The 23,521-nt window shown below is 41.9% G+C and overlaps 2 protein-coding genes across 3 annotated transcripts; both read left to right on the forward strand.

Annotated features, from left to right (window-relative positions):
* The first annotated feature begins 220 nt into the window (after nucleotides 1-220).
* Nucleotides 221-9,052, forward strand: BLOC1S6 (biogenesis of lysosomal organelles complex 1 subunit 6). The gene is made up of 5 exons (XM_054077593.1): nucleotides 221-416; nucleotides 1,423-1,567; nucleotides 2,678-2,765; nucleotides 3,812-3,898; nucleotides 4,654-9,052. Exons 1-5 carry the CDS (start codon nucleotides 236-238, stop codon nucleotides 4,771-4,773), a joined length of 621 nt encoding a protein of 206 aa, XP_053933568.1. The 5' UTR covers nucleotides 221-235; the 3' UTR covers nucleotides 4,774-9,052.
* Nucleotides 9,053-11,724: 2,672 nt separating this feature from the next.
* On the forward strand, nucleotides 11,725-23,381 carry SQOR (sulfide quinone oxidoreductase). Of its 2 annotated transcripts, XM_054077587.1 has the most exons (11): nucleotides 11,725-11,741; nucleotides 11,832-11,990; nucleotides 16,168-16,419; nucleotides 16,682-16,852; nucleotides 17,326-17,379; nucleotides 18,818-19,012; nucleotides 19,938-20,147; nucleotides 20,409-20,592; nucleotides 21,492-21,559; nucleotides 22,445-22,623; nucleotides 22,788-23,381. In XM_054077587.1, exons 3-11 carry the CDS (start codon nucleotides 16,186-16,188, stop codon nucleotides 22,843-22,845), a joined length of 1,353 nt encoding a protein of 450 aa, XP_053933562.1. In that variant the 5' UTR covers nucleotides 11,725-11,741; nucleotides 11,832-11,990; nucleotides 16,168-16,185; the 3' UTR covers nucleotides 22,846-23,381. The 2 variants fall into 2 exon arrangements, with proteins under 2 accessions (XP_053933562.1, XP_053933564.1); XM_054077589.1 differs by lacking the exons at nucleotides 11,725-11,741; nucleotides 11,832-11,990 and adding an exon at nucleotides 12,298-12,336.
* The last annotated feature ends 140 nt before the right edge of the window (nucleotides 23,382-23,521 follow it).

Below are 23,521 nucleotides of genomic sequence, written 5' to 3' on the forward strand. Positions count from 1 at the left end.
CGCCCCTTCGCCTCCATGCTTGCCTCGGGCGCTGTGTGCGTAACTCGGACGCTGTCTGCTTAACTCTCGCCCCTTCGCCTCCATCCCTGACTCGGGCGCTCTCTGCGTAACTCGGGCGCTGGCTGCGTAACTCTCGCCTTCTCTATGCCTGATTCGACCGCTGTGTGCGTAACTCTCGCCCCTCCTCTATGCCTGACTCGGGCGCTGTGTGCGTAACTCTTGCCCGTTCCTCTCTATGCCTGTCAGTCGCTCTCTGCGTAACACTGCGCCCCCAGCGGCGCCCGAAGCCCCGCCTCCGGGACGGCCTGAACGTCACTTCCGCATCCGGCAGGAGGCTCCATGGTGCGGCCCTGCCATGAGCCTCGTCCGGCGGCCGGAGTGGGGGGAGGCGGCGGGGGGCGCCGCTCACTCGCTGGGTACGGAGTGGGGTGGCGGAGGGCCGGGACAGCCGGGCGGGATCGCTGTTTCCTGTCGGCGAGCGTTTCAGTGTGTTTGATCTTCCGAGCTCAGCGCGCGATGGATCGCTGCAGCTGCCCAGGGACCGAGTCCTGGCGAGCTCGGGGAGCAGCGGGCGGTGTTCGGCGGGGGCTGGGACCGGGGGGCGGCAGAGCCGGGTTTCTCTCTGGCCTGTAGAGCAGAGGGTGGCGTGTGTAGGTGTTACTGATTCATAGAATCGTAGCGTCGTTTGGTTGGAAAAGACCTTTCGCATCATGAGTCCATATACCCCCAGGGATGGTGAGTCAACCACCTCCCTGAGCAGCTGTTCCAGTGCCTGAGAAACCTTTCAGCAAATAAATTTTTCCTACTATGTAATATGAACCTCCCCTGGCACAACTTGAGGCAATTCCCTCACATCCTATCCCTTGTTACTTGGGAGAAGAGACTAGCACCCACCTCGCACCACCTGCTTTCAGGGAGTTGTAGACTGTGATAAGTTTTCCCCTCAGCCTCCTTTTTATCCAGACTGTAAAGCACCAGTTCCCTCAGCTGCTCCTCATAAGACTCGTGTTCCAGATGCTTTTCCAGCTTTGTTGGCCTTTTCTGAACATGCTCCCACACTTCAATGCCTTTCTTGTAGTGTGAGGCCCAAAACAGCACAGTATTCATTCACCAATGCTGAGTACATAGCCACGACTGATACTGCACCTCTTTTTCTTCAGTGGACTGGAGTGCTTGGAATTCTTCTTCTAAGATATCTTTGGAATAATCTATTTTTCTATTTTGCTGGTGTTCATGTAAAATAGTATAGGACTGGGAATAAGGGAGAGGTAAAAAGGAGGAAAAAGGAAGCACAGCTTAGTTGATAAAGCGCAAAGAATTACAACTTCAGTCTGAAAATGCTTTAAATTTTTCAACAGGAGTATTTAGTTGCTCTAGGTGAAGCTTGATATGCATGCTGACCCTTGCTGTTCTTCGGTGTAGGTGCTAGTGATGCATCTCCAGATGAAGGAGTAGTAGAAGATCTGCCTTTAATAGATGAGAAAGCTGTGGAGCAGCTCACTGAAGGATTGATTTCTCATTATCTGCCTGATCTTCAGCGATCAAAGTCAGCGCTACAGGAACTTACGTAAGCAGATTTTTAAAACCAACTTCTTATGTACATACTCTGTTTGCTACTTTTTTCAGTGGAATGGCCTATCAACCCTTAACTGGGATATAATTTATTATAGCATTTTTATGTTCTGACTGCAGCATCCTGAATAGTTAAGTGATTTGCAGCTGTGCTGCAGGTATATAAGCTACAGTGTAGTCCCCCAGAATTTTAACTGAAGAAAGTATAATGCAAGAACGCTAAAGTACCTGAGGGCAAGTATGGCAGAAGACATGCAGATTTCTTAAATGTTTGTTCATTTTTGTAGTGGAAAGTCTGTTGAAAGCTAGATTTATTTTGTTTGCAGAGATGCAGCTCATCCTCAGAGCAGCTCGTAGTGTGATATATTTGTTGTCCAGTCTCTAAACTGTGTTGCAAAAGATAGCCTTGGAAAATATCATTAAGGAGCTAAACAGATAAGAATTCTGTGTCCATTGGTATCTTGCTGGTAACTGAGAATAGTTCATATTCAGATGCAGACTGGCTCTGCCATCCATGTAAAGACCCTGGAAAGAGCTGTACACAGAGCCTTCTCAGGATATGCAGGGTACATTGTTTTGGGTTTCATGATGCGTGCTGCTGCTGGGTTTCATGGTGGTTATGCTGCTGCCAAGGATAGCCTGTGCCTGGAAAGACTTTTATCAGGTTGGTGTGGGATGGAAGGTCCTTAATAAGCATCAAGGATCCATGCAGGTTCTGTACAGAAATAGCTTTTCATGCAGCATGACGCAGGGGCAGCTGAGTGGAAAGTCAAGAGCTAATAGTTTTTCCCCTCTATCAGCCTGGGGTGTTTACTTAGTTCAGCCTGCAGAGTGCGTGCCACTTCGAGGTTTTCAGGTATTTATCCTGGATATCTTATCACGCTGTATGATGCCAGCTGACTTTGTGTATACTCAGCTGGGATTTTTCTGAAACCATTTGCTCGTGCCTTTATTGAAATCACCTAGCAATGCGTAAGAGGAATCTGATCTTGGGAAGCATGTATTTATATTGTTATAATCAAAAGTGGTATTTATTTAAGGTGCTGGTTGAGAAGCACGTGTGCTGCCTTACTTTGAGTTTATGCATCTCTTTTTTTTGTTTTAGACAGAACCAAGTGGTATTACTAGACACATTAGAACAAGAGATTTCAAAATTCAAGGAATGTAACTCCATTCTTGATATCGATGCTTTGGTAAGTACTCTTAATGCTCTCTTAAATATCTACCAGTGTAGATTTTCTTGCTGGAGCGTTACTAGCAGCCTGCATATTTTCCTTGTTCTTAATGACCTACAGGAAGAGAACCAACCAGTTCAGATCTTGGGGACAAATTGTTGCTGGAGAGGGTGTGGAACCAGCATGTTTCCAATAAATAGCAAGGGCACTGGGAGGAAAGAGCAGGCTCAATCAAACACTGTAGTTGTTCAAATTGTAGTTGTTCAAAACTGGTGGTTGAAGCAAATGTATGCCATTTTTTGGTAGGACTGAGGCTTCAACATGAGCTCCATGCACCTCCCCATACTGTCAGGGAGGGTGCATGAAACACTGATAAATGGTACATAAAATGTTAATAGTTTAACTCTGTTTAATGACTCTCTGGAGTGTGTCCAGAGAAGAGCAGCGAAGCTGGTGAGGGGGCTGGAGAACAGGTCTTACAAGGAGCAGCTGAGAGAGCTGAAGTTGTTTAGCCTGGAGAAGAGGAGGCTGAGGGGAGACCTTATTACCCTCTACAACTACCTGAAAGGAGGTTGTAGAGAGGAGGGAGCTGGGCTCTGCTCCCAAGTGACAAGGGGAGATGGCCTCAAGCTGTGCCAGGGGAGGTTCAGACTGGATATGAGAAAAAAATTTTTCACAGAAAGGGCCATCGGGCACTGGCAGAGGCTGCCCAGGGAGGGGGTTGAGTCCCCATCCCTGGATGAATTTAAAAGATGGGTAGACAAGGTGCTCAGGGACATGGTTTAGTGGCAGACAGGAATGGTTGGACTTGATGATTTAAGAAGTCTTTTCCAACCTGGTGATTCTGTGAGTCTTAATTCAGGAGATTACTGGGTATACCTGTTGAGATATGGTAGTTTTCTATATTAATGCATGTAGTATATAAACTTCATATGTAAGAATCTTTAATCCATTACCAATGTGTTCTGGTAACCACTATGTATATGATTGTTGTTTTGCTATGTAGCTTTATAAAACAACTATTCCAAGTTGACAGACCCTGCTTTAACTGTTATGTTTTTAAGTTTTCAGAAGCTAAACACTATCACAACAAGTTAGTGAATATTAGAAATGAAATGATGATGCTCCATGAAAAGACGTCAAAGTTAAAAGTGAGTGGGATGAATATTTTTACTTTCCAACATAGTCAACAATACATAACTAAATATCTAACTTTTATTTTGGATGCATGCTGAAAGTTTTGATCAAAATAGAATCTTCAGTCCTTTTCTTAAATGGGTGTTTTCAGTAGCGCCAAAACATGTTTGTCTTTAAACTTTCCCTACCTGTGCTCCAGACACTTGTGCATCTGAACTGCTAGTAAATCTCAATGTGGTCGTGGTGTGTAGGTGGTATAAGAGTTATGCTTTGTTCTGTCACTTAATTTGCTCCATTCCAACTGGTTCTTTTTGTTCTTTCTGCGTCTTTTTAACGAAAACTAGATTGTCATAAATGTAAGAATTTCTCCTTCTATTTAATATTAGCAATGACATAAGTTCACTGACTTCATGCTATATAGGCAGCCTCTGGTTATGTTCTGGCAAGGTGAGTCCTTCAGTGTGTTCAGCGAAAGGATTTTGTCTTGGAGGCAATAAATTGCAGAGTACACACCTTGTCTGATGTACGTGAAGGATGACTTGGTGAGATTGAAGGGAATCCAGTTTGTGTTTCTCCAGTGTACATCACAGACTTGCTGTTTCTCAACGTTAAGATGGAATTGGGAGGGAGAAGGGAAAAATGAACAGCTTATGCAACACATAAGCAGGGTGGATTAGAGCAGATAAGAGAACGGGAGCGATACTGTTTCCTGCTCCAGCTTAAATACGTCTTTAAAACTTACAATTATTTTCTTGGCTTTCCTGTTTAGAAAAGAGCGCTTAAGCTGCAACAAAAGAGGCAGAAGGAAGAACTTGAACGAGAACAGCAACGTGAGAAGGAACTTGAGAGAGAGAAGCAGTTAATGGCAAAACCTGCTAGGAGGACATGAAAGCAGAGCATGCAACAACTTGTCTGAATGAATCTTTTCTGCATTGTCTGGAACTAAAGCAGACTGCTTAAACTGGGCTGTAGCAGCTACTAGCAACAGCCTCCCCTATGATATTAGAATTTCCAGAATGGTAATTATAGGGTTGGTAACATCCGAATTTTTTCATTTCAGCCACTCAAGTTGCCTTCTTTTATAATGCTATGCAGTTTGATATTATTATAATATAACTTAATTTTTTTAATATATATGTATATAGGAGAATGTAGGCATCACAGTTTGAAATACCCATCTTGGTTTTTTTCATCTGTTGTTCTGGTGTTTAGAATTCTGAGAGATATTTGGTGACTGGCATAGGTGTTTTTCAGACAAAATACAGAATACTAATTAAAGTTCAGCTCTCATCCCCAGACTACAGTGGCCGCCTGTTCCACTGAAACTGCTTTGATTCAGGTAGTTGAGAGATCTTTTTGATGTCCTGGCTCATAAATACTGACTTTTTGTGCTGCCTTAGTTTGGTCCATCTCTACTGAACTGAAGAAACTTCCAGTGTATTTGCCTGAAAGCTCACTTTATTGCAGCAGACTTTATTTTTTATCACAAAATAACTTAAGAACAAATTCAAAGTAACTTTTGAATAGTTTCCCAGCTGAATTGGTTGGTGGGGAAGGAAGCGGAACCCTGAAGATTCTCAAAATTGATCTGTGCACAATGCGAAGATGAATGAATTTATGATTCTACAAGCATTTGAGTCAAACCAGGGAACTCTTCCTTCTGTAATGGTTCAACGGGAACGACTGTGTGGTCTACGCAAGTTTCTGTAGGATTAGAAGTTATGGTTTCTTTATTTTGCGTGACAAAATAAAATGCAACCAAAACTAAATAATTTCTTTCACGTGAAATTCAGTTACCTGTAGGAAAAACTACTGCATTTATTTTTTTTATTTAAAGAACTATTAATTTGCACTGTTGGGCTGCACAAGAGAATTTTTGTTATGCTGTCCTCACCCAAATTGATGATTGTTAGTGTGTACTGATGATAAACGTGGAATAGAGGTTGATACTCATTTCTCTGAATGTAGTTGTTGTCTGGTAGCACTTGGTGCGTGTTGTCTAGACTGGTTAAAGAGCTTTAAACAATTTGTTCCCACAGTCTAACAAACTGGTTATTTTAGACCTGTCAAATTTTTTAAGTAGTAGTGTAAATGGCGTTTTTTGAACTAAGAGGAAGAGTGAGCTATGTAAAGTTTTCCTTAAAGTATGTGTGGTACATTATCAGAGGAGCACAGTCAATGTTTCTTTTATTTCCTTTTTGATGATTTACACAGGGTACATCTGCCTGGACTCCCCTGCATTACAATCTTCTGAACTCCTAACTTCCTAATTTCCTAATTTGTTTTGTTTTTCTGTGAAGGATGTGCTCTAATGTGTCACCCAAGTGCAAGTTAAACTGGGATAATGCTCTGGAACCAGGAGCACAAAATACTTAAGGTAGTCTGAAGAGACACTGAAATGCTGTTACTGAAGCAGTAATAGATTCAAACTTTCCACAGGTATTTTTCCTTTTAGTGACTTGTGTCTGCTCATTGCCAGTGGCTTGTTGACCTGTGCTTGTGGTTTGTATGTATTTCTAAGAGAAATGTAAAGAATTTCCACAGTCCATTTTTGGAGCAAAATGTACATAACAAAATATTGTTTAAATATTGTGTTTTGTAATGTAATTTCAAAATAAATTTCTGGGAATTGAAAAAGTTCTTATTAAAGTATGACACGGTACTGGATGCCTCGGTATCCACATTGGGATTAAATTTCTGTGGTATTTCTTGATTTGTGTTCCCTCATCTAGAATCCAGTTTAGTGTTTGAAGTTGTGGTCTCTTTCTGTGAATAACTGTGGGTTTTTTCAAAGAACTGCAGGATAAGGAGGTAGTTTAATTTAAAAAATCGTGTAATTTTACTGTAAATACAGAATTTAAGCATATAAATTGCTGCTTTTGCTGTTGCATATTTCAGAATTCCTTTGGAATAATTTCTGGTCAAAAGAACCAAAGCTTGCAGTGGTTGTCTGAGGAATCCCATACACATCTGTAAAAATGTAATTGATAACATTTCTCATTAACTTGTAGTAAAATCTAGATTTTGTATGAATAGGAACTAAATTTAATAGATGGCCTTTCTGTACTAAAGTGGGTGGGGTGAATTAGTGTATATAAGGAGGAGTTTGGTCCATTAACATTACTTTTTATTAATCTCAAATTATTTCAGTTAAAATTACTACCTTTATAGGATCTTTTTCTTCTGAATGCTGCTCTTGTGTCAATGCATAAAAAGTAAATGCTACACCGGATTAATTGAATGGTACTGGCATTTAAACTTGTATGCTTGTGTTAATATGCATAGCTAGAGGAGTAAATCTCTTGCTGTATTCGTTTAGTCTTGCTTGATATTATAAAAAATGACTTATTCAAGTCGATGAATGTGGTAGTGATAGACATTTTGTTACTGATTTTTATTCTATCCACAAGAGGAGGTGCAGCTAGCTGCATTTTTTTTCAGAAACAGATAAAATGACAGCTTGAAAACAGTCCCTTGGTACTGTTCCTTTCATTTTCTGTATGCTTAATTTTTTTTAACCTACCAAGTCATAGCAGCAGAAGACAGGTAACTGTGCAGTAACTCTCTGAATTTTTATTTTGTAAGACTACAAATCTAGGAATTGCTGTTGCTGACTGGGGAATCTTGGTTTCTCTTGCTTTTATCTTTGCTGTTGTTAACCTGGATGTTTCATCTGCGTTCCCCCATCTGTAGAGCTTTATGTAAGCCAATATTCAATTTGGTGAAATCTGGGTTTTTCAGTGATAGTGGTGGCTTTGCCATGTTCATAAGACAAATATTTCTTGGAAAATGGCTACAGCATATTTATCTGGTTTTATTCTGTGTGCTGTGACCTAAGCGATAATAGCATAAATAATAAAATCATAAAGTTTGTTTCTGTAGCTGTTTTGTCAGGCTTCTAGCATCTGAGGGAGTTCTCTGGCTCATTTATTCTGAATTATGCTTTAGTAGACACCTTCTGCCACCTACTGCTTGTTTTGCAACACTGCTCACTGTTCTTTATTTTAATTCTCAGTGTGACACTTTCATGCCTCACTTCGCAGGGCTCAATTTGGTTTTGAACATCATTAACTCTAATTGGTTATTTGATCTTTGTTGGATTAGTTGTGTTAATCCAACTAAAATTACTGCTAGAAACTTTGCAGGACTTGGTGGTGTAAGTCTGTGAGAGTACAAATTATGCCAGCATAAATATTAATATGGCTATTCATGCTAGGCAAAACAGTATGCAATAAGTTTCTTAGTAAGGCAGCATGTGAAGGTAGCAAAGATGATTGTATTTATTTATTTCTTAATATTTTTATTTTTAAATCAAAGTGTAAACTTAAATTGAAGTATACAATTGGATTTGGCAAAAATATCACTGCTTTCCAGTAACTTGAAATACATTTAGTTTACTTTTCTCAGTCCTTAGCAAAGTGATTTGTAGAAAAATAGGCACCGAAACTGGACAGTTGCATCGCCACCACCACTGTAGTATTTCTTCAAACCAGTCCTTTGTGATACCAGCACAGCCAAGAGCTCTTGTGATGTGACAAATTTAGTTTTCTCAAATGTTCTCTATGTAGGTGATTGAACTAAAACTGATGGAAAGAAGGGCTCTATTATTGGTACCTGATGGTGTCACAACAGTGCGAGGGGTTAGGAATTCTAACCATTTTCCCTCAGGCTCTAACTGTTGGGAACCACAGATCTGGGAAATTATCACTACTCAAGTCCATAATATAAGTGTTGTTTGTGGGGTGTCATGTAGCTTTAAAGCACAGATGTTGGCCATACCTGATAACTCAGTATTTCCTTCTTGGTTTTGCTCCTATCTATCCGTTTATCTCCATGATGTCAAGCCATGGTGTTTAAGAAAAAAAATGGCAAACAGAAAAGTTACAACAAATGTATTCAACTTTTACAAACTTGCAACTTAATGAAGCAAATAATTTAAAGCTTGATCAAGAATAATTTCAAAATTTGTACACATGCAAAGGCAAGAGCCTCTAAAGCAGCAGTTTACAGAAGTAATTAAGTTTTCACACTGAGATGTAAGACAAAAGGTAAGACTGACTGATTTAGTTTCATGTATTGGTCAGCAAACCACTCTACCTGTAAATTGGCAATAGAGTTTATTGCCTTGATGAGCAAAATTTTTCTTTGGTCACCTGGGACTCATCTAAGAGTAATATCCTCCTCTGTAAACACAGCTTGAAAGAGTAAGAACAGAATGGTTATTAGCAATGCTTTGCCACCCCACAGCCTGAAACTAATGTTTCAGCCCTTCAGTGCTCAACCGAAGTTGCTGTTTTTCCACTCTTTAAAATTGGATATAAGTCATGTTGTTAAACCATGTATGAGAATGTATTTCTCATTCTGTTTTGCTTCTGTTTGTACTTTTTTTTGCCTTTGCTACTGCTGCTTTTTGTCTAGCAGTCTTACAGTTGCTATGATTTAGAACTATGCCAGAAGATCTCCAAGAAAAAAATTAAAGATGACATGAAGAAATTACTGCTTTTCTTCTACATCATCTAGCGTTACCAGAATTCTCTTGAGGTGGTGCTCACTGTCAGGTAGGCATTTTCCACAGAGGAATAATCTCCATGCTGGAGAATAGCAGCTGAAGCCTACACCATGATGTAGATGTCCTGGGCAGGGTTAGTATAATGAACAGGGGTTCCCAGTGGCCTGTTGAGCGGCGAGCGTTGCCCATCGCTGCTGCAGCCACCCTGGGGTGCCAGCGGCCCCGAGGAGGTGTGCAGCCAGGCAGGGTGTGCCCAGCCCTCCCACAGCGCCTTCGCATTCATCCTAGCTGGAATTGCCTGTTGTAAGAGGGTACAGCAGCAAGCCCTGCAGCTGCAGGAGGGCTATGTGCTCCAGGTGAGTTGTTTCTTTGTGTTTGATTTATGTGTTCTAAGTTAAGGTATTCATCTAATTTTCTTATTAAAATTGCAGACTTTTTCTATAAGAAGTCTGTGGGAAAGCATGCATGGTAGCATAAAGTATGTTAACGTTTAAAGACAATCCAAAAAATACATGTTTAAAAAAACCCAAAACCAAAACAACTTTGTGTTCTCCTGGGCAGAGATGAGGATCAACCTCTTGGAACAAAAAAAAGTGAAAAAAAGGCTGTACTCTGACCATACCAGAACAGCTGGGAAGAGGAAGCCAGGAAGCTCATCAAATGAGATAATTGGGGAGTTTGGCTGTTTTAAAAGATGTGACTGTAAACCATGTTTTTTTTCTCTTTAGAGAAGTCACTTGTATTGATGTATTAACAAAGTTTTCTCATCTCCATGTCATAATTTTAAAGATACTGCTTGTGTCTTCTCCCAGTCCATCCTCTGTCCAATAAAATCCATGACAGTGTAGGTGTTCAGCAGCTTTGAAAAAATGAACCTTTGCCTCTACATGGGAATGTCTGTCATCAAAGGTAATTTGCTTATTACTAGCTATTGATCTAGTAAGTGTTTTGTTTTTTTTTTTAATTCAAACTGAATTTTACTGTTTTTCTGTGCATAAAAAAAGACTGCTAGATTAAGGTTTAGGGTTGCTGCTTACAGGTGACCTGACAAAATTTAGATAGCACCAGTGATCACTAGGATAGAGCTGCTGGAGTGGTCCTGGGTTTGGTTTAGGTCAGCCTGTGGTGAGGAGCTTATGCCAGGTGGGACTTCTAGGCTGGTGCCAGCTGAATATGCAGCTGGGTTTAGATCAGGGTCTGGCAGGCATCCAGATCTAGGATTCGATTAAAGTTTGTTTAAAAACTTAGAGCAGCCCCTGTGCTAGGGTTTTGGTTTCAGATGCTCTCAGAAATGAGAAAAGGGAAGGCCCTAGGCTAAAATTGGGAGGGAGGGTTTATTTATGTGGCAGTGCTTTCATGTAGAATAATGTGCTGATCTTCTGTGGAACTCGTATTAGATGTGCCAAATCTTATGGAAGGAAGCAACAGGAAAAAAAAAAAAGTCTCAGAAACCTTTTAACTTTGGCCTTTCTTGCTTTTATTACGTTTACACATGTTAGTCTGGTGTAGCTGGTTCTACTTAGCTGTGGAAAAGGTTACAGAAGCCTAGCAAATGTGTGTGGAAGTGCTAAATACTGAGAAGTTCCTCTGAAAGGGTAACTTGCAGCCTGCCAAAACGAATTCTTTTAGCTAAACCTGCTTTTGAACTTCGTGTATTTTGCTGAGAACAGACCCTGACTGGGAATGTTAGTGTGGGTTTTTACAAGCACGCAAAACGAGTGGTTCTATATCAGTGTCAAGTGCTGTGGGCTCCTCTCCAACAACCTCTGTACCCGGCAGGGAGCGTCTGTGGGAGCAGAGGTAAATTGTCAGGCTTGGCTTAATGATTATTTGCCTCGAGCTGTAAGTTGAAAAAAGCAGCCGAAGCTTCTTTTCTACAAACAGAAGCTGGAAGTTACACAAAGTGTAAGACAAGTGGTGCAAGAAAGCTGTGTGTTAGACAGCAGCCGCTGCTGAGAGGAGTGGCAGAGCACTTGTGCTGAACCAGTGACAGCTGTGGTGCCAGGACAGAGAAATCGTTCTTGTTCGGAATTGCAGGATACGATTGCAATGTGTGTGCCTGGATGCGCCACAAGACTGACGCATGTACCGGCTTTCAAATTGGCATCCTGCTGAATGTCTCCTGCTTCTCAGTTGCATGCAGATGGTAAAACAGCTTTGTGGCAGCTTCTCTTTCCCCCATTCCGTACACCTTTCCACAATCGGCTGTGTATCAGCTAAAGTTTTACCTGGGCTGAAACTTTGTCCCAGGAGGGGAAGGTGGAGTCTGAGAAGGAAACTGCCTGACACGTGGCCTGGATCTATCGGTTGCTCAACGTGCACGAGTTAACTCAAGTCATTTTGTCTGTGTATGTTACACTCAGCACTAATCTTTGCGTGACACTTTTTGGGCTTGACAAACGCGACTTAGTGGGTTAACGGCTGCTGTTGCTTCACAGGGTCACCATGCCATAAATCAAAGGCCCCGTAAAGCTTTTGGGGAAAACATTTTAAAGCTTGGCTCAGCAGTGAGCTGCGATCAGCTGAATGGGAAGGAGAGATGTCAGCCCTGCTCTCTGCTGGTACCTAACTGAAAGGACCCCTTTCTCTGCATCCAGGTGAGTTAGACCCCGATTTCAGGTTAGGACTCATAGAATGGTTTGGGAGCTCAAAGCCCATCCAGTTCCACCCCCTGCCATGGGTAGAGACACCTCCCACCAGCCCAGAGCCCATCCAACCTGGCCTGGAACACCTGCAGGGATGGGGCAGCCACAGCCTCACCACCCTCACAGTAAACATTCCCTGTGCTTTTTTAAGGCGGTGGGATCCCGGGCGCGAGCCTGTTGGGCCCGGCCCGCTGCAGGGGCCGCGGGTTTGAAGGTGGAAGGACATTTAGGGATAAAAAGATAAACACCCGCCCTTGGCCCGCCCCGCGCTCCGGCTGCGGCTCCGCGCTCCCGGCAGGCGAGTGGGGAGCGGAGGGGGGAACCGGGGGGGGGGGGGGGGAGGAAGGAGGACGGGACACCGAGGTCCCGGAGGGGCCGGGACGCGGCCAGGGAAGCTGCGGGGGGAGCGGGGCTTGGCGGTGCTGTGCAGCCCCGCTCCTCGCTGCCAGGCGGTCTGCGGGAGGGTGCGGAGGCGCTGCGAAGGGACCTGAGCAGGCGGGACCGCGGGCATGGGGCAGTGGCGTGAGGATTAACAAGGCCAAACGCCGGGTCCTGCACTTGGGGCACAACTACCCTGTGCAGCTACAGAGCAGGGGATGAGTGGCTGGAGAGCTGCACGGAGGAGAGGGACCTGGGGGTAATGGTTCACAGCGACTGACCATGAGCCAGCAGTGTGCCCAGGTGGCCAAGAAGGCCAATGGCATCTTGGCTTGGATCAGAAATGGGGTCACCAGCAGGTCCAGGGAGGTGATTCTCCCTCTGTACTCGGCACTGGTGAGACCGCACCTCGAATACTGCGTTCAGTTCTGGACCCCTCACCACAAGAAGGATGTTGAGGCTCTGGAGTGTGTCCAGAGAAGAGCAACGCAGCTGGTGAGGGGCTGGAGAACGGGGCTGGAGAACATCTGACGAGGAGCGGTTGAGAGAGCTGGGGTTGTTTAGCCTGGAGAAGAGGAGGCTGAGGGGAGACCTTATTGCTCTCTACAACTACCTGAAAGGAGGTTGTGGAGCGGAGGGAGCTGGGCTCTTCTCCCAAATGACTGAGGACAGGACAAGGGGAAATGGCCTCAAGCTCCGCCAGGAGAGGTTCAGGCTGGATATCAGAAAAAAAATCTTGACAGAAAAGGCTTGTGGGGATAGGACGAGGGGCAGTGGGTATAAACTGGAGAGGGGCAGGTTCACACTGGACATAAGAAAGAATTTCTTCACGCTGAGGGTGTTGAGGCGCTGGCCCAGGTTTCCCAGGGAAGCTGTGTCTGCCCCATCCCTGGAGGTGTTCCAGGCCAGGTTGGATGGGCCTTGGGCAGCCTGGGCTGGTGGGAGGTGTCCCTGCCCATGGCAGGGGGTGGAACTGGATGGGCTTTAAGGTCCCTTCCAACCTGAACTATTCTAGGATTCTCTTTATGAATGGAGGTGTGGCAGTCACTGACTCTCTTCAAACTAAGTCTTTTGTTAAAAAAGAAAAAAAAATGCTTTGAGATGCTGGCGGTCTTGGTAGAAATTTTTTTTCTGTCATTTTTTTCCTGTACTTATTGTGAGTCATGTTGCCCTGATTTTTACATGGTGCTCTGTGTGCTGAGCTGCAGCAGTGCTCCACGAGCTGCCGACACTGTAACAAACTATTGTGTATTGAAAGGGTTTGTAGAACAGACTGGGCTCCCCTGGTGACAGAACTAATTTTAAACAGAATTGTCTCGGGCTAAGCAGAGCCCTCACTATGGTGAACGTGTACTGTAGGCTTCACCTTTCTAGGCAGTGCTCCAAGACATTTCATGCCAACTAAAGCCAATATCAACTGTTGTAGTTTAAAGGATGATGGGTAAGTGTGCTGTGTATAAAAGCTTAAAATTCCAGGTCAGTTCAGTAAGCTAATTCTGAATTTTCCACTTTACCTTCATTTTTGATCTTTAATTCCCCCATTCCTTCATCTCCAGTGTCCAGACTAGAGGGTTGAAGTGGTGTTGGCTGACTTGGTCACACAGCTGCCTTCTAACTTGGGAGTTTAAGATGAAGGATTTTGCAGTTTGTTTGCTGTCTGCAAATGACACTTCAGGTTGCTTGTTCCTGCATACTCTGAAACAACAGCAACATTCTCATCAATTACACTGCTGTTACTTAAGACACATCTTTTGTGTGTTTACAAGCGTGCTTACTCCAAAATCTGTTTGGTCAGAGAGAATAATGATTCCTTAGCTAGCATTACCAAAACTGAGTCTTGTTCTCTTGACCTGGACATACTGTGCATTGTCAGCACAGTTGGGATTTTTATTTAATTTTAATTTTTTTTTTAATTTTTTATTTAATTACCTATTACTGTGCCTATACTGTGTGTTTAATAAAGCCCAAAACATAATCCGGCTTTCATGAGGTTCTGGAAACAGGATGTCCCTCGTAAAACTGTGTCGCAAACAGAACTTGCAAAACCATTCATCTCTCTCTCTCTCTGACCTGGAGAAAGTAGAACACATCTCCATTAGGTAGTTTCTAGGGTTAGAACAACTTCCTTCTCTGCTCGAGCAGTCTGTCTACGTCTTTAAATAACTGCCTGCACTAGATAGATGATAAACAGCCTTCTAAAGCAAAACTAACTTATTCTAGAGTTGGAGTTCTTATTTTGAATGGGGAAGGAGAATAGGAAGAATGATTCTGCATCTTGGAAACATCCTGTAAAACAAAATGATTGAAATTGTTCTTATAGGGGACACCTCTGAGATTTTCTCATTCTGTCCCAAATTAATTGTACTCTAGGGGTTAATAATGTAACTTAATAGCGAATTTGGGGTACATGGAGGTGAAGGGTGTTAAGATAGCACATGAAGGTGCAAAATTAATTGTTCAACTACATCTGGAAGAGTGGAGAATTTTTGAAGCTTGGAAGATTTTCTTTAAAATATTTGAGGTTTCTAGCTTAGTTTTCATATTTCTCTCTATAGGAACCACAAAAGAGTTCTACCTTTCTAAATGAAAGAGCTGGAATTCTTGCCTGATGACTCAAGGAATTAAATAAAAGGAGCAGTTATAGAACATGTGAAAGTCTTGTTATAAGCACCTTTTCAACTTACAGTGCTTACTCATTCTTTACTGGCACTGTAGCAATAAGGAACTGAATTAAAATGCGTTTATACCAGTTTTATCACTGAAAAGCTAAAATGTGATATTCAGTGTGTGCAAACAATGGATTTAGAACAGGAAAAGCTTTTGTTCATTCTAACAGGGAGGGAAACGTGTTAACCTTGACCGTCTTCTAAATAACACAACTGCATACCCAGTACTACAATTGTCAAGATATATCAGGCTTTAGGGTTCTAGCTCTCCCTTGTCAGGTGACACAGTGCCACTGTGATAAGGGTGAGTATGGGTTTCTGACCTTTATTTCCAGATACTTAGCTGATATAAAAGCTGAAGTGACCATGGATGGAAAACTAAGTATTTTGGGTATACTCAAAGCTCCCAGATCTAGCAAGATGTAAACTCTTGTTACATTGAACTTAGTTTCCCTATCAAGCTTAGAACTTACTGATTCTCTTGCAAGAACAGACTAATAAGCTTGCCCTCGCTCAAAGCCGCATGGACCTTGGCATGCTTACTCTGATGGTTTGCACCCTGGAGAGGCACATGGTGTGCACGTGTGCTAGCATATCCTAATATTAAAATATGCGTGTAGTGGTTTGTCTGGCTGACACACTAAGTTAGTGGAATGGCAAACGGCTCCCAGTATGTTCACACGACTGCCTTATTCACTATATCAGTGATCCACTACACCTAGCAGGTTCTTGTGTCTCTTTGCAGCACTCATCTCTTTAAGACTGTAATATGACAGCTGGAGTTGCAGAGTATGCATCACCTGCACAACAGGATCAGATACACTTTCCTGCCATGATAACCAGTAAATGTTCTTACGCTTTGTTAGAGTTCATTTCCTTGTATGATATTTCAATTTCCGGACAGATGCCGTGAATGACCTTTTCTTTTCTTACCCAAATTGATTACAATCCATTTGCAGATTAGTGGTTTGGCTGCAACAAACGTTTAGTATTATAATTCTTGCCTTGAAGACTCACCCAAGCATATAAATGAATACAAATTCTACCTTCTGTAACGGTTCCTGGTGTCTGTCCTTATCTTGTAGCTTCCCGCTTACTGGAAGATGTCAGCAATTGGAGTAGTGTCCTCCTGTTCCTGTCTCCGTCCTGGTGTGTGGCTGCTGAAACCAGCAAGGCAGAAGATGAACTCCCTCAGCTTACACACGGCAGCCAGATGTGCAGCCAAGGATTATTATGAAGTCCTTGTGTTGGGTGGAGGTGCTGGTGGAATCACCATGAGTGCTCGGATGAAGAGGAAGGTTGGGGCAGGAAATGTGGCTGTTGTGGAGCCAAGTGATGTAAGTCTTCCCGAGTTTTACATATGTGACCATATTGATCTGATTCTCATCCCTCTCCGACACCACGTTTTTAACTGCAGAGAGGAAGCCAACAACCCAATGCTTTGTGTGAATTTGCTTTACGATTAGAGATGCATGTATCCCTCCAGCGTGTCGTGTCTTGGTTATTTAAACAGCTCTTTTGTTGAGAAAAATACATGACTGAGAGCACATTGCTTCCCTTTAAACAGTTCTTAAATGCTCATTTTTACGTTTCTTCCAGACTCATTACTATCAGCCACTGTGGACCTTGGTTGGCGGTGGTGCAAAGCAGCTGGCAGCTTCAGCACGTCCAACGGGAAGCGTAATGCCTAAAGGTGTTGAGTGGATCAAATCTCGAGTCACAGCACTGGATCCAGATAAGAACTGCGTCTGCCTGGAGAATGATACCAAGGTAGTAATGTAAAAAAAATTTTTTTCTTAGTCTTTTATTTTGTATCACAAGCTCCCTCTCCGCCTCCTGCAGATCCCCTTGGAGCAAGACCTTCCTCCAGCATGCAGGAGGCCAGGAAATTCCACTTAGTCTTATGAGAAGTACTTGATCCTAAAATCGGTTTCTAATAAAAACTGTTGTAGATAACTAGGTTACAATAACACAAATGTAAAATATTATTATCATAAGTCTCCTCCCTGTTTGTAGTGAATTGAACACAAAAGAGAGAATATTTTGGTCCAGACATTTGGGTTTGTGTGTGTAAGTCGTAATGCAGTTAGCATTTTAACTATAAATTATTCTTCTAGCTTAACATGTACTTTATGATGCTCCCTGTATCTCCTTCCCTTACTACTCTGCTGTGAGATAACTTAAATTTGCTTTCGTGTTTTGTCTAAAATAAATTTATTTTTTCCCCCCCGCTTACACAACAGGTATCTTACAAGTATCTGATAATTGCCCTTGGGATTAATCTGCATTACGAAAAGGTATTTGCTTTACAGTAATCATATTTGTACTAGTTTTAATGGTAACGCGTAACCTTATAATTCACTAAAGTAAATGGTTTTTTAGTATGCTTTTTTTACTGCAAGATATTGAACGCTAATATGAATTAAAAAGCCAGAAGACAGCCTAATGACTGTACTCCTTCCACAGACCTCTGTGTAATAACCCAAATTACCCTTGGGAAGATCTTTTAAGGCAGCTTTGTTGCATCTCTGTGGCAATATCAGCAGATGAGGCAGCAAGTTAAATCTAGAACTTAAAGGCAGTCTGTAATAATGAGGTAATAATGAGAGCTAACTGTAGTCCAAAGCATCTCTAATGTAAACAGGAGCAAGGAACACACAGCAGTCGGTAAAATTCTGTTCTGCAGAATTAATTTGAACTACCCTCACCTTTCCTGAAGGAGGCACTTCAAAAGGAACCAGCAGAGTTACCACACTTGCGTTTAAATAGGCCCAGGGGCCATCTCATAGGTTCCCTGTTCACATTATACACTGAGAGGAAAATGTTGATACCATTGTACAGCACAGGAATGACTGTAATGGTCTGTTGGAGGAGGAGAACACAAAGGTCACACAGGATAAATCCTGGTGGTTACATCAGTGGGATGAGGAATCTCATTGTGTTTAGTGACTTTGTCTTCAGTACAACCTGATAAAACTAAACTCAGTGTTCAGCAGTAGAAGCCCTGTAATACAGTTGATCACTGTTACTTTGTAGTGAATAAAATTTGTTGTAACAGATTTATTTGGCTTTAAAATAAAAGTGGATAGTTTAAAAAGAGGAAAGCTTTTTCTTATTTGTCTTCACCCAGGCCATGCTTCCTGACTGTAATGTCCCAAACACATCTCAGTGCACATACCATGACTCAGTTTTCTTACAGAATTTTTTGCAATCCATTATTTTGAAATAGGGACAAAAAAAACCTTTCTCACAAGCAGATGCTCTGGCGTTGTAGGGGAACAATTATTGGAGATAGTTGAGTTAAACACCTCTAGGAAATACAGGTATCTGCAGCCGACTGCTGAGAAGTTTAATTAATCTCATACATTTTCATAACACCTTTTTCCACATGATTTTAACTTGCATTGATGTGAATTTATATATTCTTACTCTGAATTTCATGCACTAGTCTACAAAACGCTGGGTCTGGGTCTGCACTGAACGCTCTATGCTACAGATGTTGCAGACCAGAGTAATTTCAAGAAATATTAAATCTACTAAATCATCTACTAAATTCTAATGGAGATATCTGTTTGATTGCCAGGCTTATTTTAAACAAAGCCAGCTAGCAAGTATGTATGGGCTTGCTTTTTGCTAGAGGCTTCTTAACTAGCTATTTCTCAAGTCTGCATTTAATACTTGATGTTGACAAAACTTTTCCCATCCACACTTTAAACCGTAATTTCATTTTCTTAGATCAAAGGCTTGCCGGAGGGTTTCCATCACCCTAAAATAGGTTCCAATTACTCAGTTCATACGGTGGAGAAAACGTGGAAAGCTTTACAAGATTTCAAGGAAGGAAATGCTATCTTCACTTTCCCAAATACTCCAGTGAAGTGTGCAGGGGCTCCTCAGAAGATCATGTATTTATCAGAGGCCTACTGGAGGAAAGTAAGTCTTCTACTCTGCCAGTGCTTGTTCACACAGTTGGAAGGAAGGCTTGTTCTAAGGTATTCACGTTATCTTTAAAAGAAATAAAAATCACACAAGAGGAGGGTGACTCAGGATTATTAAATTGAAGCGATTGAGTTGCTTTTCCTGTTATTAATGTATAATAAATGGAGCAAACTGAATCATACATAAATATTTAGCATATATTTAATACTGGAGAAACTTGCAGAATTGAGCATCCATAAAGAAAGAACTGGTTAACCGGCTTCTGGTGAGCTACCGATATGAGTGTTCTCAGCCTAATTTATAACTTCAGGTTAAAGTAACGCTGGCTAGAATTAAGTAATTCTTGTTACTTTAAGTGCTTAATAGCTGATGCCACTTGTCATTCTGCTAGTCTGAAAAGTGGCAATGCTCACTCCCTGTAGCGCACTGTCTCAGCATCAGAAGGAGTCTTAGGCTGTTGAAGTGATCTTAGTGGGAACAAAAAACTTCAAGGGGAAGTGTCAGGCTTCGTATGTTTAAGTTTCATGGGCTGTCTACTGGATGAGTATCTGAATAATGCATAGAACTGAAGGTTTCAGAAAGCTATATAATACTAAGCTGCTGCAAATGGTTAACCTGCACACAGCACTTTCTCGGTGAATTGCAGCCACCTCTTCTCACTAGCAGTTTGGGGTGGAGAGTGTCTTCAATACCTCAGTCAGAAGGGGCAAACATTATCTTGTCTAGCCTCTAATATGGTGAGTTTAGCTGTATCTAGAGAGTTCTAATGTTTATACTCATTAATAATTGAACTGCCTGAATAGTTCTATCAACTTTCCAGCAGTGCAGCATAGTTCTTTTGTCTCTGCTAGCTGCTTTTGTCTCTGCTAGCTTGTCATAGTTTCTTAGTGGAAAATGCTAATTTGATCTCTCTGTGCAGACAGGAAAACGTTCCAAAGCAAACATAATGTTCAACACTTCACTTGGTGTCATTTTTGGTGTGAAGAAGTATGCTGATGCATTGCTTGAAATAATAAAGGAGAGGAATATCGCTGTTAACTACAAGTGCAACCTTGTAGAAGTTCGAGCAGACAAGCAGGAAGCTGTGTTTGAAAACCTGGACAAACCCGGAGAGACTGAAGTTCATCAGGTCAGGAGCTTTCTTTCAGACCTCTGGTTCAGTCTTATTTCTTTTCCTTGTGTACTGGGACATAACTGCCACACTATAGTAACATAACGTCTGCTTCTTTGTATACTGCCCTTACCTCCCAAGAGCAGCATCTCCTACTTCACATGTTTTTTTTAGCAGATTAAAAAGTTTGAAACCCCTCTCCACATGGCTGTTAGTGCTGTATGTCAGCACAGGTTTGATTTGCTGTGATACACTAGAGTGCCTTTTCTTTCTTTCTAGTATGAAATGCTTCATGTCACACCTCCAATGGGGCCGCCCGATGTCCTCATCAACAGTCCTGTCTCTGATGGAATTGGCTGGGTCGATGTAGATAAGGAAACTCTGCAACACAAGAAGTATCCTAATGTCTTTGGTATTGGAGACTGTACCAACCTTCCAACATCAAAAACTGCTGCAGCTGTAGGTAAAGTTGTGTGTTTGTGTGTGCCATGAAAAGCATAGGAGTGACAGTAAGCCTTTTCCTTAGTTTTACTCTTGAGGTCTTAACTTCAATTGTTTCCTGACCTAAGTCTCCTGGGCCAACTAATGAGCAACAGAACATGCTGATGCTATTAACCCGTAGTTCTCTGGTTCCAAATACCTCACAGATGAACTAATTCTGTTTTCACAGCATGGCATAAACTGAGTGTGCTACTCTTGCATTCCATCATCATTCAGTAACAAAACTTTCCACTCTATCTGAGCAGCTCATGCATATGTGTCAGCTAACTGATAAGTCACTAGTGACTGTTCTGTACTTGTAGCCACGGGGTCCAATATAACAACGCTTCAGGCATATGATCTCACAACTAAGACAAAAGCAAACGCTCCAAAAAAACCACCAGAGGGTGGAAAAGAAGAAAGGCTATACATTATGCTACTGGGGGGGTGAAAGAGAATGAGTATGCAGTATGTAATTGGTGTAACTCAAAGAATGATTTAGTCCACTCTTGCAGCAAATGGGTCTCAAACACTTCCCTTACAGCACTCAAAATGAAACAAAATGTCAGCGCATCAAAATCTTAAGTGTTTGGGAAGACTGAACAAGTGTAATGTGGCACAGGAGAATAGGTATAGGATAAAAACATACAGGTCAGGTTTCACTTACGTTTAGCAAAGTGGAAACGGTGAGGCCAAAGCATTATTTGAGGGCTTTTTTCCTTATCTGAGACTGTAAGCTTCCCAGACTGGTTCAACATAAAAGTTAAATTACCGCTGAATGGTTCAACAAAATGCCCAGCTCCTAGTGTTTGCTGTAATGATCACAATACCTGCCGCCCCAAAGTCTTCATATGTTTTTTTTTTCCTTTCTTTCTCATATAGCTGCCCAGTCTGGAGTGCTTGATCAAACTATTTCACTGGTAATGAAGAACCAGTTGCCAACGAAGAAGGTACCTGCAGATCTTGTCGTAGAGAGGGTTTGAGTGTTTTCTCCACTCTTATGCAGGAAGTCTTGCAAGCAGCTAAACCGTGTGAACGGGAAGGCAGGAAGGGCTTTGCAGCTGCAGCTCAGGTGCTAAATGCTTCAAGTCATAATAGTAACTGATTTGCACAACTCATACTCATGATCCTGACGTTAAAAATTTACCTATTTAATTCCTTGACTTGTGTTGCAAGAAGTTGAAAACCTGATTAGTCTGTGTTCTTCCAATGCAGGTGATTTATTTAAACTGTTGACTAGTATAATCCCTACAAGGAAAGCCTTGCAAACTTTGCACAGCTATACAATGTTGAGCGTGCCTCCTCTGAGTAGAACATGTTCTTTTAAGGAGTTAAATTTAAGGTTTTTTTACTACAGATGTTAAGCCTGTTACTGCGTTCAAATTTCTGAGGCTTGGCTTTTATTTTACGTATGGCTTCTGAATTAATATTCCTTGGGGTACTAACTTTAATATCATCCTTAACTGTTGTGATCCTCTGCAAGTTCTTAAAATTAGATTCAAGATCCTGTTCAGATGCTGTCTGTTAAAGCTAGCAGCAGCTCTTATCCTGATCCACTGGTCACAATAGTAATCAGCAATTAATGACACAAAGTGCTATTGTTCTAGGTTAGTTCTAATTTAAGCAATTTTGTTAAGCAAATCTGCAATCTTTGTTTGAAATAAAAGGTCTTGGTGTTATGGCTATTATACCATAATTGGTTTAGCAGCCTTCCAAATTGTTATTAATGCAGAAACCTCCTTGAAACTTGTTTTGAAGCATGAATGTCAAGCTTGTAATACTTGAGCACTTGGACTTTATGCAGATTAACGAGAAAGGGGTGTTCTTCATTGCAGTATGATGGATATACTTCCTGCCCACTAGTAACGGGCTACAACAAGGTGATTCTAGCAGAATTTGACTATGACGCTCAGCCTTTGGAGACCTTTCCCATTGACCAGGGCAAGGAGAGAGTAACCATGTACCACATGAAAGCGGATATGATGCCTTTTCTCTACTGGAATGCACTGCTTAAGTAAGTACCTCAGTTCTGAGCTGCTGTGATCATCCAGAAAGAAGCCAGGTATGAGGATCTCTTGGCGAGCATGGTACCTGATGGCAGTAAAACAAACATGCTCCCTCCTCCACTTTGAGAGCAAATATGTGTAAGTTGATAAAAACATCTTTTTTTATTTCTAGGGGATACTGGGGTGGACCAGCTCCTGTCAGGAAGCTGATGCACCTGGGCTTGAAGTAACTGCTGGTTCTGCATTGGTCAAACACTTCTGAAGAAAAAGGACTGGTCTCACACTGGATCAATGCCCATCTTCCCTCTTGGATTACCTAGACTGAATATTTTTTTCTTTTTTAATTAAGCTTTTGTCCTAAATTCACTTTCCCCCCCTAACATGGATTAACCCTTCATATGCTTTCTCTGCTCTTCTATAAAAACCAAGGGGCCTTAAACTACTGCCATTACCCACAGGAATCTGAACTTGCCTTAAGCTACAGATCACTACTGACCTCTTCTGGAGCCAGCAATAATGTTAAAGCTCTTGTATGTGCAAAATTTTCTCACTGACTCTAAACTGAATCGTCTGCCTCCAAATGAATGCGCGCACGGGATTTAAGAGCAATTCACCGCTAGTAAAATGGCCTGAAACCCTCTTCTTGTTTTTTAATTTTTGAAGAGCAAAACCAGTCCAAACTGCTTCATCAAGAAGCATATGTGCTGTCTAATTAGAGGGATTAGAGAAATTAATGCAGCAGGTTACTGAAAGAACTCAAAGTAGTACATGTGTACATACATACACACTCTTCTAGGGTAGTTGTGCCACTTCACATCAGTTCTGCTAAAATGTTTTACAGGTTAAGGACATACTGAAAAGAATTCCCAATGGACTGGACACTGGGAGAAGAGAGATCAGCTGGGG

This window comes from Cuculus canorus, chromosome 12, assembly GCF_017976375.1.
Source record: "Cuculus canorus isolate bCucCan1 chromosome 12, bCucCan1.pri, whole genome shotgun sequence".
In the NCBI taxonomy this organism is placed as follows: Eukaryota; Metazoa; Chordata; class Aves; order Cuculiformes; family Cuculidae; genus Cuculus; species Cuculus canorus.

Excerpts from the sequence above, each read along its gene's own strand:
- BLOC1S6 (XM_054077593.1), top strand. The coding sequence starts at position 236 with ATGCCTGTCAGTCGCTCTCTGCGTAACACTGCGCCCCCAGCGGCGCCC. Across the intron at positions 1,568-2,677 it reads TCAGCGCTACAGGAACTTAC|ACAGAACCAAGTGGTATTAC; the intron begins GTAAGCAGATTT and ends TTTTTGTTTTAG. Across the intron at positions 2,766-3,811 it reads TTCTTGATATCGATGCTTTG|TTTTCAGAAGCTAAACACTA; the intron begins GTAAGTACTCTT and ends TATGTTTTTAAG.
- SQOR (XM_054077587.1), top strand. The coding sequence starts at position 16,186 with ATGTCAGCAATTGGAGTAGTGTCCTCCTGTTCCTGTCTCCGTCCTGGT. Across the intron at positions 16,853-17,325 it reads GCCTGGAGAATGATACCAAG|GTATCTTACAAGTATCTGAT; the intron begins GTAGTAATGTAA and ends CTTACACAACAG. Across the intron at positions 17,380-18,817 it reads TTAATCTGCATTACGAAAAG|ATCAAAGGCTTGCCGGAGGG; the intron begins GTATTTGCTTTA and ends TCATTTTCTTAG.